At 37.2% G+C, this 14,584-nt stretch overlaps 1 protein-coding gene across 5 annotated transcripts in view; it reads right to left on the bottom strand.

The window, feature by feature from the left end:
• Positions 1-14,584, bottom strand: part of OLA1 (Obg-like ATPase 1) — a 172,648-nt gene that overhangs the window by 4,984 nt on the left and 153,080 nt on the right. For 4 of the 5 annotated variants that reach the window (XM_011991889.1, XM_011991892.1, XM_011991891.1 and 1 more), the window contains 2 exons: positions 1,839-1,979; positions 1,066-1,162 (listed from right to left, as the gene is read on the bottom strand). In XM_011991889.1, the coding sequence (XP_011847279.1) occupies positions 1,066-1,162; positions 1,839-1,979 (238 nt within the window). The remainder of the gene's footprint in view (positions 1-1,065; positions 1,163-1,838; positions 1,980-14,584) is intronic. The other variant, XM_011991894.1, reaches the window with a different exon arrangement.

Here is a 14,584-nt window from a genome sequence, read left to right as displayed (position 1 = left end):
ATTATTTTTTAAATCTATATAAAAGGACCTTGGTTAGAAGTCAATCAAACATTTTTTTTACAAAGGGGAGAGGAGATAAAAGAAAAGTAAATCTCACATTCACACAAGGCATTTAACATTATGTTGAACTGCCTCCATGTTTCTATCCATATTAAATCAAAATACATGTAACAATAAATTACAGTAGTCACTGAAAACAGGAATCAAAGCACCACTAAAATTTATCGTGTAGCATATATTTAAAAAGCATAATAAAAGACTGAATAAGACACTATTTCTAAAAGTTCTGGTATTATTTTTATATTCTGTAACATACTATTTAGGATTACATATATTTCAAAATATTTTTCAATAGTAACTACTATGTTACAATATATTTAAATTTAAAAGCAAACCATTACAGTTCAGTTTCTATTGTCCTCTGGGAATAAATTAGTCATTCTCTCTGGTCGTATTCAGTATACATCAATTTTTAAAATACATATCACATTTTTAAAGAAGTAAGACTGAACATACAACACTAAAAATAAACATTACTTCTATGAATTCAAATTTAAAAAGGCATGAATTATTACACATCGAGTTTAGCTTTTTGAGCCCAACTGTGTATCTATGAAGAGCATAATGATGTCATATTGCTTTTATTGCTGAAAATGTAATCCGAGCAAAGCAAAGGAGGAAAGAACCACCCGCAACCCAAACAAACTTAGTGAATACAAAATGAAAAGCAACATCAATTTCACTGCAGACAAACCCAGTCACACAGATTAAGCAAGCACAATACTGGTGCGTCTTATCTCTGACCACAGGAGGAGGGTAGACAGATTCTACAGGATGAAGAAATTCAGACTATGTAATAGGCAGAATCAATTGTTACCTGCCTCAATCAATGCCGCTCCACTTTCACTGTTCAGCAGCTCACAAATAATTAAAGTTATCCTGGACAAAAACCTCATCTGTAATGACTAGCTAACCGCCACCATGACAAACTTCAAAGTCAGTGATATCAATCTGAATTCAATAGTGTGGAACTGGATATAGCTGATGAATAAGTATGAATCTTACCCTGATGGTCCATGCACGCACTTCATCTGGGCCTGCAGTGAAAAAGTATTCTAGTTGGAGTGCTGCAAACCCAGCCTTAATGATCTTTGGCAAAGCACTGAAATCAAATGAAACAAATTCACCCAACACATAAGTTGATTGTGCCAGAAATTGGTATAGAGCTAAAATTACTCATTTCAAGCAGAAAATGTTAAAGATATTAGTAAATGACCACTCGTCTTACATAATACACTTGAAGGGGTCAGAAAGCAAGTAACTATTTTTAAAAACCGCTCTTCTAAAATTGATTTTAATTGTCTTAGCCTGAAGATATTATTTTGAATTGTCTACTATTTAAAAAAAGAAAAATTATGACAATTTTCATCCAAAATTAATTATTTCCAGGACCGGGGCCACAAAAGCAAAATTATTTGATTGAAATCTGATATTTAAACAATATATTACTGTTACTCAGAAAAAATTACGGCAACTGATTCACCCTTTCCCCTCCCCCACTGAACATGACGAAAGAGTTTTGGCGATCATTCCTTCTCAAAAATATACATAACTAATACCTATGTTATAATTAAAACACTGTACGGAGATGACAGATGACAGTTAAAAACTTAATTTAAAATAAATCTTTTCACTCTGTCTCATGGTAAAGAAAGGAGAAGATTCCCTCTTTATAATGGTAATTACTCTGTCATTTATTATTCTATCAGCGCAAGCAATTAAATTACTGCAAGGAAATAGTTGATAATAAAGTGTAGGGAAAATGAATGCTAATTAACCTTTGTGTCATGTTCGCTTCCAGATACTTCTGTCTCTCCTCAGCACTCAATTCTTGCAACTTGAGTTCCAAGGCCCCACTAAAAGGAATGACCAAGGCACCTGGGTCATACTTGTCCACCCACTCTTTAATTTTTATCAACCTGTAGACAAAAAAGGGCACAACATTATCTTGTAGTGCATGCATGACTGTACCACATTCATTATTATCAAGTAGCACATACATATTCATAAGAATTGCACGGTTTTATGATGCCATCTTTTTGTGTATAGCTTTCCAAGGTCAAGGCATTAACAGGCAGCAACTGCTTCAGGTATACGCCATAATATTTTACTGTAACCTAGTTTTACTTTAGCACATTATCTATGGGAACTATTATACAAATATTTAAAAACTTTTTTTAGTTACACTAAAATTGTTCAGCATTAACACCTGTACCCTTGAATAAAGCTTCCATTTTATAATTTCTTGTTTTCCTTACTTTACAAAGTAAATTTTTAAAAAGAGGAGACATAAAGTTCTGTTTGTGTAGGAATCATACCTAAAAATACCAGCTAATTCTGAAGAGCCCTTCACAAATAAATAATTTGTTCCGCCCATATATCTGGTTTAGTTCCTTCATGGACTAACAGAACTCACAGTGGTCACTGGTTTTGAGGAAGATTTTTGCTAGCCAAAACAAGCACGTGCAGAAATACAGATTTACAAATATAGTTGATCACGTACGCAGCTCTTATGAACCTGACTTTTGTGAGAACAAGAATAATAGAACTGCAGAGGAAAGAAATTCCTTTAATCACAAAGGATTTGGAAAGCCAGATCAGTTAGGAAACTGATCCTAGTGGTTACCTGAAAAGACATTATTGAGTCATTTTTTTTTCCTTCCAAAGCATGGAGTATTTGGCAAAGTAGTAATTAGAACATAAATGAAATAAGTGTAGTGAATGTATTAATTAGGTTCAGAGTCTCACACTTTCCTAGCTTTTTATTACTGGGCAGGTTACTGAACGTTTTTAAGCCTCAGTTTCCTCACTTGTAAAAACAGAGATAATAATAGTACATATTATATTGTAAGGAACCTAGAAAAGCCTGCAAATAGTAAAAAATTAACAGTAGTTACTATTATTAATTTTCCTTCTCAGATAATCATAGCATATATTCCTATGAATTTGGAACTGAGTTTAGTGTAAGACTATACATTCCATTAAAATTTTTATAAAATTATGCTATAGTCTTACATAATTCTACTAGCCTGCTATATTTAGACAAAGGTTTTAATAGTTATTATGGCAAAATGCTGTGGCAGAAGTCCTTTAAGTAATTAATGTAAATGCCACTTTAGGGGAAAAGAAAAACAAGAAGTAAATCACAAATCTATCAATGGCAGGGGAGCAGAGTTCTTAGAAAAATTAAGACTATGGCCCATTGAGCGGGATTTAGGATGGGAAAAAGGAATGAAAAACAATCACACAAGAGTTTGTATATGTTTGTTATACAAAGGCAACTACTTATTTAATATGTTATTTGTGGTTTTGAATCTTCATAATAGTATTTTTTCTTTTGTTCATATCCTAAAAAATGGACCAAGCCCTACAATTTATTTTGAAAAAAAGTACATTGCCTTTAAAATAAAATTCAAACTAGATGTTTTCGTATCCAAAATTATGAAGGACAGGTTAAAAAAAGGAGGGGGGATTGAAATTGGTGCTTCTGTCTCTGATAATATTATGGTATTCTAAGTTACTTCACAGACTTACACTATTCCAACAAAAGTCTATATTCAAATGTTATCATCAATGGTTTAGTAACATACTTTTATTATACAAGTTAAAATCAAATATGTAATTTTTAAAAAGCAGAACACATACCAAATAGATTCAATGAAAGTGAAATAAAACAAGCCCATGTAAAAGGATAATATAAAAATATCATACACACTTTATTTCATAAATATGGACAACAGAACTAATAAAACTAGAACTGTTATGAAACAACAAGATAAGAAATAATTACTTTAGCTAACACATCAATTCAGAATAACAATAGTCCTACCCTGTCATTTTAGCAGCCTTTCCTGCAGAGTTCTCAGAGGGATTATTTGCATTCCTCAGGTGTTCTATTGTACAATTCAAATGAATAAAGACTTACAAATCATTCCTCTACCGCCAATGTGAGACTTTGATCTGGTGAATACACTATTGTACCTTAACTATAATTGGCAAAAAACCTGACAGTGTAGAGCATCACAAGCTTAATAACAAAGGAGAATATCTCAAAGTGTTGACAGATGATCTTCATAATGCAGAAGCAGAGCTGGTACATTTTAGCAGTAAATGAGCACTGAGGTCTAAAGGTCTCTAAAGTGACTGACATCAGACCTGCTATAGCCTCACTAAAAGAAAAAGGTACCGTAGCACTCTCCCGTAAAGTGAGTTAGGCTCTTTGCCTGCCAGCTTCACTTTTGTGACTTTCACTGTCATAGAAAACACAGGGAAGATGAAAAGTGAGTGAGGTTCTTTGGCTGTCTGCTTTACTTTTGTGACTTTTACTATCAAACAAAAGTGGGAAATGTCCCAAAGTAATTTTTAATTACATCTATAAAATAAACCTAGGGCAATTAACAATATTATTTGATTTCAAGATTATAGACTCAAATATATGTGGTATATCTATTAGGTCTGATGGTTACAAAAGTGTGATAATGAGGCCAAGATCACAAGTCTGAACCCCATGGGGACCAGTTACCTTTTGCAGAAAAATGTCTATTCTCTTGCTACAAACCATACCCCAAACTATAGCCAGTCATCTCAAAAATGTGTGCTATTGGCACATGAGGGATATAGAAAATTAAAGTTGAGCTCAGTACCACTACTAAAAAAAAATTCCAAGCCATTCTGTCAAAGTGCCTGAATAATAATCTCTATGTACAAATATTAGCAAATGTCTAAAGCAAGTCATCCAATTGCTAGTGACCAAAATAATAATGATGATATTGTCAAAGAATATCAAATTATATGGCGGGTAGGAGGACAAGGAACAGTAAAGACAGTAGACTCCTAAAGAGTTAAACTGTAAAGCCTTACATAGACTTCATTTTGCAAATCTGACTGAGCAGATTACTGCAAAGGGATCCATCCTTCCCCATAAGCAGCAAAAGCCACATTTGATTTCCTCAAAGTCTTAGGAGTAACAAATGGAAAGTGGAAATGCCATTAGTTGTATTTTTCTCCCCAGTAGTGATTCCACAGCAAGGGGACAAAGAAGGGACAACTAGTTTTAAGACAAAAAGGATGATACTTTGAGATACACTGGCAGGCTGTAGTCTACAGCAGGAGCCCTCAACTCCTAGACCGTGGACTGGTACCAGTCGGTGGCCTCTTAGGAATCAGGCTGCACAGCAGGAGGTGAGTGGGGACCGAGCATTACCACTTGAGCCCTGCCTCCTGTCAGATCAGCAACAGCATTAGATTCTCATAGGAGCCCAAACCCTATTGTGAATTGCATATGCGAGGGATCTAGGTTGTGTGCTCCTTAAGAGAATCTAATGCCTGATGATCTGAGGTGGAACAGTTTCATCCCGTAACCACTCCCCATCACCCACCCATGGAAAAATTGGCTTCCATGAAACCAGTCCCTGGTGCCAACAAGGTCGGGGACCACTGGTCTATAGATTCTTTGGCAGAATGAGACCATTAGTATTAAGTTAATATCAAATTTCCAGAAGATCATGTCTCAAATTTACTTTTAGCCTTGTAATCTGACTTTCTTGGCCAGTCTTAAAATTCCAGATCCCAAACTTTGATTTTCCCAGGGTTAGTTTACATTGTTTATATTTCTTTCCCCAGATATGAATTTTATTACTAAACATTCTATTTGTTTCTTCCAAATCCACTTGCTTTAACTGGGTAATATTTTACACTTGTTTAATAAGTTCTTTGTCCCTTTCAACATTAATTTGCAAGTTCTTTTCAGACTGCTTTGACTTACACTTTCTTGAGTGTAACTCCCCTCTCAAATCCCCCTTTCCCCATTTGTCATCTGCTAACGATCTTTCAGGACAGTTGGTTCCTGCCTATGTGCTACATTTGTGTACGTGTGGTCATTTTGGCAGCTGCAGTTATGTTCCAAGGGAGTCTGGTGGTCCCCAGGATTGAGATATATCTGTGGGGTAGTCTTGTGGTTACTTCTTCTAGGGAGAGATCTATGGAGGGTCCTGGGATCCAGGGAAGTTTTATTCATGTTTTTAGGCTTAGTGTTTCTGCACTAGGTTATGGGTAATGCTTCTTACAGTGCAGTCTCAGTTTCTAATTTCCTGAGAATAACAGTTTCCTCCCTTGTTTGGAAGCAGTGAGGGGTATTTTTCTAGTATCTGGTAATGGAAATGACAGCTTCTTCTGGGCTTTGAGTGGGCCTCACTCCAGTTATCTATAGCCCGGAAACTGTTCCTTGACTCTTATTCCTATGTGGACACGAAAGCCTCTAAACCCCATACAGTAGCCCCCATTTTTCCAGTGGGGATATGTTTCAAGATCTTCAGTGGATGCCTAAACCCTCAGTACCAAACCCTATATATATTATGTTTTTTCCTGAAGCTGAAAACTCTCCAGCTTTTCACTTAAAGGAAGCACTTTATGGCTTCTCTTTGGCATATTCAAATTGCCAGCATCATACACTTAATAATGCCTTTGGGGCCATTATTAAGTAAATTAAGGGATACTTGAACATGAGCACCATGATACCTTGACAGTCTGGATAACCAAGATGGCTACTAAGTGACTAACGGGGCAGGTCGCACCCACAGTGTGGATATGCTAGACAAAGGTACAATTCACATTCGGGGATGGTGGTTCAGGATTTCATCAAACTACTCAGAACGGTGTGTAATTTAACACTTAGATATTGTTTATTTTTGCCCACTTAGTATTTTCAGACTGGTTGACAGTGGGAACTAAAATGACAGAAAGCAAAACTGCAGATAAGGGGGAGCTGCTATATTAGCTCAGTTTTCTCTGAAGGCCATGCACTGTCAACTTCATTCTTTACTGTTACTGAGTTTCCTTGTTTTTAGCACCTAAAGAGTCCTTTTCTTGCTTTCAAGTCCTATTGTATATTCTTTTTTTTTTCTTTCTTTTTTTTTTTTTTTTTTGAGATGGTGTCTCACTCTGTCGCCAGGCTGGTGTACAGTGGTGTGATCTTGGCTCACTGCAACCTCTGCCTCCCAGGTTCTAGTGATTCTCCTGTCCTAGCCCCCCAAGTAGCTGGGATTACAGGCGCCCACCACCATGCCCAGACAATTTTTGTGTTTTTAGTAGAGATGGGATTTCACCATGTTGGTCAAGATGGTCTCGATCTCTTGACCTCAGGTGATCCACCCGCCTCGGCCTCCCAAAGTGCTGGAATTGCAGGCGTGAGCAGTGCTGGGATTGCAGGTGTGAGCCACCGTGCTCGGCCCCTATTGTATATTCTAAAATTACCACACCATCATCAATATCAGTTTTTGCTGGTTATTGTATCTGGTGTTTCTACATATTAGGAACAAGAAGGAAGGAAGCTTCCTGTATTGGCCCAGTTCACCATCTTAACAGGAGGCACTTCATACTACAGTTAAATGTCCATTCTATAATGTTCTAATACAATAGCTTTCAAACTTTTTTTGACCACACCCCCCTAGTAAAAAATAGATTTTACACTTTGACTCAAACATATGGTATACAGACATATTATTTTCACATGCATTATAAAGGGAACAGAGAAATCCCAATAGTGCTATTTGATATTTTGCATAAAATCCAAAACCAAATTCTTGCAACTTAAAACACAACCCTGAAATAGTTTTCTCTAGCATACGTTAATAAGAAACTTACCGTATTATTTTCCCCACCTCAGGCCTTTCTAACTTTTCAACTACGTCTAGCCACTCAAATTCTGATGACAATTTCTGAAAATCCTTTAAAAATGGGTCAATCCAACAACAAAATCAAGTTATATTACCATTTATGGCATCTTTGTTGATATATATTAGGATGTTCTCAACTCTGATTTTTTTATATCAAAGTATACTCAAAATATTTTTTAAATGTACATATGGTATTATTAGACCTTTACAAATACCTTATATAATTACTTGTTTGAACTTACATCTTCACTTTAAAAATAAATCAACAGTGATATCTTGCTTTGCTAATTGAATATAACTGGTGGCAAGAACCACATCTCAATATACACAAAATGATACAACTTACACAAAAGAGGCTCCAGGGCTGGTTAATTAAGTAATTTAGTATCATTCAGTCATTAAGGACTTGGCTTTTACTAAGCTAGCTCCCCTCATATTGTCCGTGGGATGGATGTACCATTAATCCAGGGGATTCTGTTAAACACTGACATCATTTCTACTTTTTTCCCTTGAAGGGTTTATACTCATTTCTATTACAACTGCTCAGTGTCCCAAAGCATGATTTCAAGATATCAGAGTCATCTTTACCACTTTCCAAATATGATTATTATAAATTAATGTCAGTTTACAGTATTAACCTGTAAACCTGTTATAGCAGGTTTATAACCCGCACTGAAATCAATACCACAAACAATATACAAACTAAAGTATGTCATAAATAATATTTTTTCAAAGTCAAAATTCCAAAATTCTAAACTCTTCAAAATTCTTTGAATAAAATTATTAAAATTCAATACATCTTTACTTTTATTTCTGCTTATAAACATTTTCTGAATGGAGGTTATTAAGGAAGTCTGTGATGAAAACAAGAAGGAGAAAGAAGAAATATTAAGAAAGTAAATTCTAGTTTAACTAATGTTTGAAAGCCTACTCCCTCTTCTCAAAGAGAGCTAAGGCCGGGCTTGGTCGCTCATGCCTGTAATCCCAGCACTTTGAGAGGCTGAGGCAGGAGGACTGCTTGAGCCCAGGAGTTCAAGGCTACAGTGAGCTATAAGAGCACAATCATACTCCAGCCTGGATGACAGAGTGTCAATAACAAATAATAAATAATTTATTTATTTTTCCAAAAATAAATAAATAAACAAACAAATAAACAAATAAATAAAGCTCCATCTTCCATACATGTAAGAGACTTCAAGTTTCAATGTTCTTGTCTGACTTTATGGAGTTGTACAGAATAACATAATTGCAACTTTGATTGTATCATTTGAGTGTGTGATAGAAATGCAGGAATCTCAGCTGGTCATGGTAGTTCGCACATGTAGTACTAGCTACTTAGAAGGCTGAGGCAGGAGGATCCCTTGAGCCCAGGAGTTGGAGGCTACAGTGAGCTATGATCCTGCTTGGCCAAATGAATGAGACCCCATAAAAAAGAAAAGAAAAAAGAATAAAAAGAAATGCAGAATCTTGAACCCCACCTCAGATCAGAATCTGCACTTTAACAAGCTCCCTGGGTGATTCATATGCATGTTAAACCTTCAGAAGCACTGAACTAAAGGACTTTGAAAATAAACACACACGAACTGAAAGCACGAAAATAGCTGAGATAACTATGCAGACCAACTGATAAACTAGAGGCGGATAATGACTACCTATACTGCTGATAGCAGAGAACAGTGAGAATGATAGGAAAATTCCTGCTTCTATTTCCCAGGTTCAAAACCAGAAAAGGAAATGTCACCAGAATTTCAGGAAGTATAAGGAAAATGTTTGCTCTGAAGCCTCTGCAATGTCAAAGAAGTCTCAGATTCACATTATTATGGTCAACAGTGTCTTACTTTGTAAGACATAATTATTGGCTGGGTGCAGTGGCTCATGCCTGTAATCCCAAGACTTTGGGAGGCCGAGGTGAGGGGATTACTTGAGCTCTTGAGTTTGAGACCAGCCTGGGCAACATGGTGAAATGACGTTCCTACAAAAAATACAAAAATTATCCAGGCGTGGTGGCCCATGCCTGTAGTCCCAGCTACTCAGAAGGCTGAGGTGGGAGGATCGCTTCATCCCAGGAGGAGAAGGTTGCAGTGAGTTGAGATCATGCTACTGCACTCCAGCCTTCGTGGCAGGGCGAGACCCTGTCTCAAAAAAAAAAAAAAAAAAAAAAGACATAATTATGCATTTCTTATCCTAATAAGCCTCAATACCTGGAAAAACATCTGTAGTAAGTTAGCTTTGGAGTCTAGATTGAGAATATAAGAAGTGATTCCAGGACAGAGGACTGTGAAATCTAAATTTACATCAAGTGAAAGATATATTAGCACAAATTGTTCCCTATGAGAACCTCACAGAACTACTGGCTAAAAAACCCCACTCATTTTAGTCACTATAATAAGGCAGCACGTGCCTGTGTATGTGTAAGAAAATAAATTCTAAAGAAATGGCCATTTCTTTTGCAGCATAAAAAAATTGGATTTCAGACTTTCTGTTTTGAGGATTAACACGCTTTCTGATTCTAGCGATAACTGGAAGACTACCCCAAAATCGAAATGACGAGTGTTACAACAAGCAGGCAACCTGCAAAGCAAATTTGAATGTTTAGCAAAAAGGCTCCACTTAAAAAAAGTTCTTTGCAATGAATAAACAGGTGGAAAGAAAATATTAGGGTAAATTCTAATTAGTTTGAGTTAATCATAGTTCCCCATTCTCCAGCTGGCAAACGGTTTGAGGGGGCATGTGAACGAGTTCTAATCAAAAGAGCTAATGGAGTTTGTGGGAAGATCTGCTAAGGGACTTCGGGAAAAAGCTCCAAAAGGCTCTTCTGCCTCTTAAAGAGAGAAAAGAAGAGCCTCTCTGGCGGAGACTATTTTGGATTGGCTCTCTAGCGGCCATTTTGTGACCGTAAGAAGGGAAGTGGGGAAAGATGGGAAAACCCTTGTTCTTCAAATCATAGGAACATTTAATTAACCAACCGAGGAGACAAACTACCTTGGGTCTTAGGTACTGGGATTATAATATTTGTAGCTGAAGGAATCCCGATACTGATAATGATGACATCTTAGGGTTATCGTCATGTAGGTATATGACTGTAGCTCCTCTTAACTGGTCTAACTCTAATTTGTTCTTTAAGATAAGAATCTCCTCTAGAGCCTTCCCTGAGCTCCCATGTGGGCCACAGCTATCACCACATTCCACTGTATACTATAACATTGCATATAGTTTTCTGTTTATATTTTCATACTATAGAAAAACATTTCTTGAGGTCAGGGACTGTGGCTTTACTCCCCATTATATCCACAGAAACCTCCTAGCACAATGCCTGGCACATAGTGGATGCTCAAATATTTTCTAAATAAATAATAAGGGGGAAAGAGTTTCAGCTAATACCTAGCTGAGTGACTCCAGGTGGTTACTTAACATCTCTTAGCTTTAATATACTCATCTGCAAACTGATCTAGACAAGCAGTTTTCAACCTCTTCCGAGTTCTGTAAAAGGATTTCCCAACGTGGAAGGAAGAGAAAGGGTAGGAAGAACAAGGGAAGAAAGGACAGTGAGGTTTTGGATTTTCCACTCTTGCATTTCAACCAGAAATGCTACATTTTTATATGACGGGCTTCTGTATAAGATTTTATCTGAAGATTTTATCTGTCATCATCTGTTTTATCTGTTGTTTTTAACGACTCTAAAGTTCACTGGTTAAATTATCTCTTTCAGATGGAAAATTCTGTAACTTTATGGCATATGCCAGAAATTAAACAAGTACAAGTGCTGAAATCTTCAGGTACTTCATTCAGATTTCTGCTTAAATTTTACTTTTCAACATCTTTTTAAAAATAATGGCTGGGTGCGGTGGCTCGTGCCTGTAATCCCAGCACTTTGGGAGGCCGAGGTGGGCGGATCACCTGAGGTCAGGAGTTTGAGACCAGCCTGGTTAACATGGTGAAACACTGTCTCTACTATGAGCTGGGCATGGTGGCAGGGGCCTGTAGTCCCAGCTGCTCAGAGGCTGAGGCAGGAGAATCGCTTGAACCTGGGAGGTGGAGGTTGCAGTGAGCCAAGATCATGCCACTGCACTCCAGACTGGGAGACGGTGAGACTCTGTCTCAAAAAAAAAAAAAAAAAAAAAAAGGCCTCTTCCTTCCCATTTTCTGTCAATCTCTATTCCCTTACATTGACTTATTTTTATTCAGGGCACTTATTACATTATGTACTTAATGTTAACCGTCTTCCACCTGGCATTAGTGGACCCACCTGACCAGTTATTGAGCCAAGGAACTTTTTGAATATTTTCTACACTGCAATGTATCTCCAGCACCTAGAATAGTGCTTGGCATAAGCAGATGCTCAATAAATGTTGGGTGGATCAGTGAATATGAATGAATGAATTTGAAACTTAATCTACAAAAGACTAAGTAAAAGAACATTTAGGGCCAGGTGTCTGGTGGTGGCTCACGCCTGTAATCACAGCACTTTGGGAGGCCAACGCAGGCAGATCATTTGAGGCCAGAAGTTTGAGACCAGCCTGGGCAACATAGTGAAACCCCGTCTCTATACAAAAAATACAAAAATTAGGTGTGGTGGCATGCGCCTGTAGTCCCAGCTACTTGGGAAGCTGAGGTGGGAGGATCACCTGAGCCCAGGAGTTCAAGGTTGTGGTGAGCTGTGATCACAGCACTGCACTCCAGCCTGGGTGACAGAGTTAGACTCTGTCTCAAAAAGAACATTCAGAAGCACGTATTATTCTTACATACCTTATCTACTTATCTTCTGCCAGGGTCAACCTTTAGAAATTAATATGCTTGTTTAGTTTAGAAATTAGTATGCTTGTTTTTTAGCTGGAACTGTGAAGTGAAAATCGCAACAGGACCTGTGGGAGTCATATCTGATTGCTATAAGGCTATATATAAAAAAAATCAGAGTACAGTGGGGTTATTTTCATTGCAAGTTCTATCTGTGGCTTGGCCGACTACAATTCAAGTCTGAGCCATCAGGCTGCTAACCATCTCAAGGTTCTCTGTGAATGCACAAAACAAGCAGCACCTCAACCTTTTAGATCATTCCCGAATTTCAGGCTTCTGACTCTGCTTCAAGGTTACTAAGACTTGTGTTCAGACTAAGTGGCCTCCAGCAGGTTACATTTTTGAAACTTTAAAGCAGTGTTTCTCAAAATACAGTCTGTGAACAACCTATAAATCCAGGCTTTACAAAAAAAGCTAAATTGGCTGGCTGCAATGGCTCACGCCTGTAATCCCAGCACTTTGGGAATTTGGTGGGAAGATGGCTTGCGCACAGGAATTTGAGAATAGCCTGAACAACATAGTGAGACCCCATCTCTACAAATAAAAAATAAAATAAAATAAAATAATAAAAAAATTAGCCAGGCACGATGGTGCGCACCTATAGCACAGTCACCCAGGAGGTTGAGGTGGGAGGATCACTTGAGCCCAGGAGAGGCTGCAGTGACCCATGATTGCACCACTGCACTGCACTACAGCCTGGGTGACAGAAGAAGACCTCTTCTCAAAAAAAACAAAACAAAACAAAAAAAACCCCACCCACCAACCAACCAAACACCACCACCACTACCAAAAAACAACTAAATTTATGATCTCTAGAAGCAAGGAATATGCATTTAACTCTTACAACACTTTGTACTCGGACGTCTGAAAGTCACTATTTTTTAAATCTGTATCTATTCTTTGTAATTTTATATTCTGGTTGTAAACATCACACATAGAAACATTCTGTAATTATAGTTGTCATGAGATACGAAGCCAATATTTGTATCTAAAGACTATGAAACTCAGTTAGCTGCAAAAAAATTTCCCAACCCTATATTATGTTCCTATATACAAGATAAAATTACATCTGGCCATAAGGCTCCAGGATAAACTATCTCTCTTTTCCATTTTTGTTCAAAGAGGACAACAACAATAGGCTGATGTAGTTTATAATCAAAATGTAAGTTTACAGGGAGAGCCACAAATCTTGATTTAACTACCACTACATATCATTTTCTTAGAATGTGATCAGAGATGGAACTTGCATATCCAAACTGTTTATGAGGATGGAGAAAATCAAAAGACTCCCTCTGATATATTGGGAGAGATGAGGAGAGGATGCTGAGAATAGAGAGGGCCTGCATCACAGCATGTGTGGCCCAGTGGTATACAAGGAAGAAACACTACCATAAAGAAGACAAAAACGTCAGTAGAGTCTGAGACTGGCTGAAACTGATGAAGGGTCTATAAATGACACAAACTAAACTGAGACAGAAATATATTTAACAAAAGAAGTCTAACACTTTTACATGGAAAACTTTAAAGCATCACTGAAAGAGATTGGAGAGCTAAGTAAACGGAAAGATATCCATGCGAGTAAACTGAAAGGCTTAATATTAACATGGCAATATTCCTCAAACAGATCTACAGATTCAATGCAATTCTTATCAAAATCCCGGCTTTTTTCCCCCAGAAATTGAGAAGTCAATCCTAAAATTCATATGAAAATGCAAGAGCCAAAACAATCCTGAAAAAGAACAAAGTTGCAGGGTTTACCCTTCCCTCTTTTAAAACTTACTACATAACTATAGTACTTAAGACTCGGCAGCACTGGCACGAGGCTAGATGTAAAGATCCGTGGAAGAGAATTTGGAGTCCAGAAGTAGATCCATACACTTATGGTCAACTGATTTTTAAAAAAATTGTGGTAAAGAACAAACAACGTAACATTTACTATTTTAACACTTGTAAATTTACTAAGTATACAGTTCAACAGTGTTAACTGTATTTACATTGTTGTGCAAGGGCTCTCCAGAACTTTTTCATCTTGCATATCTAAAACTCTATAGCCATTG

The sequence above is a fragment of the Mandrillus leucophaeus genome, unplaced genomic scaffold (genome assembly GCF_000951045.1).
Source record: "Mandrillus leucophaeus isolate KB7577 unplaced genomic scaffold, Mleu.le_1.0 Scaffold40, whole genome shotgun sequence".
Taxonomy (NCBI): domain Eukaryota; kingdom Metazoa; phylum Chordata; class Mammalia; order Primates; family Cercopithecidae; genus Mandrillus; species Mandrillus leucophaeus.
The sequence above is the reverse complement of the archived record's forward strand: the minus strand, read 5'-3'. Positions and strand labels throughout refer to the sequence as shown.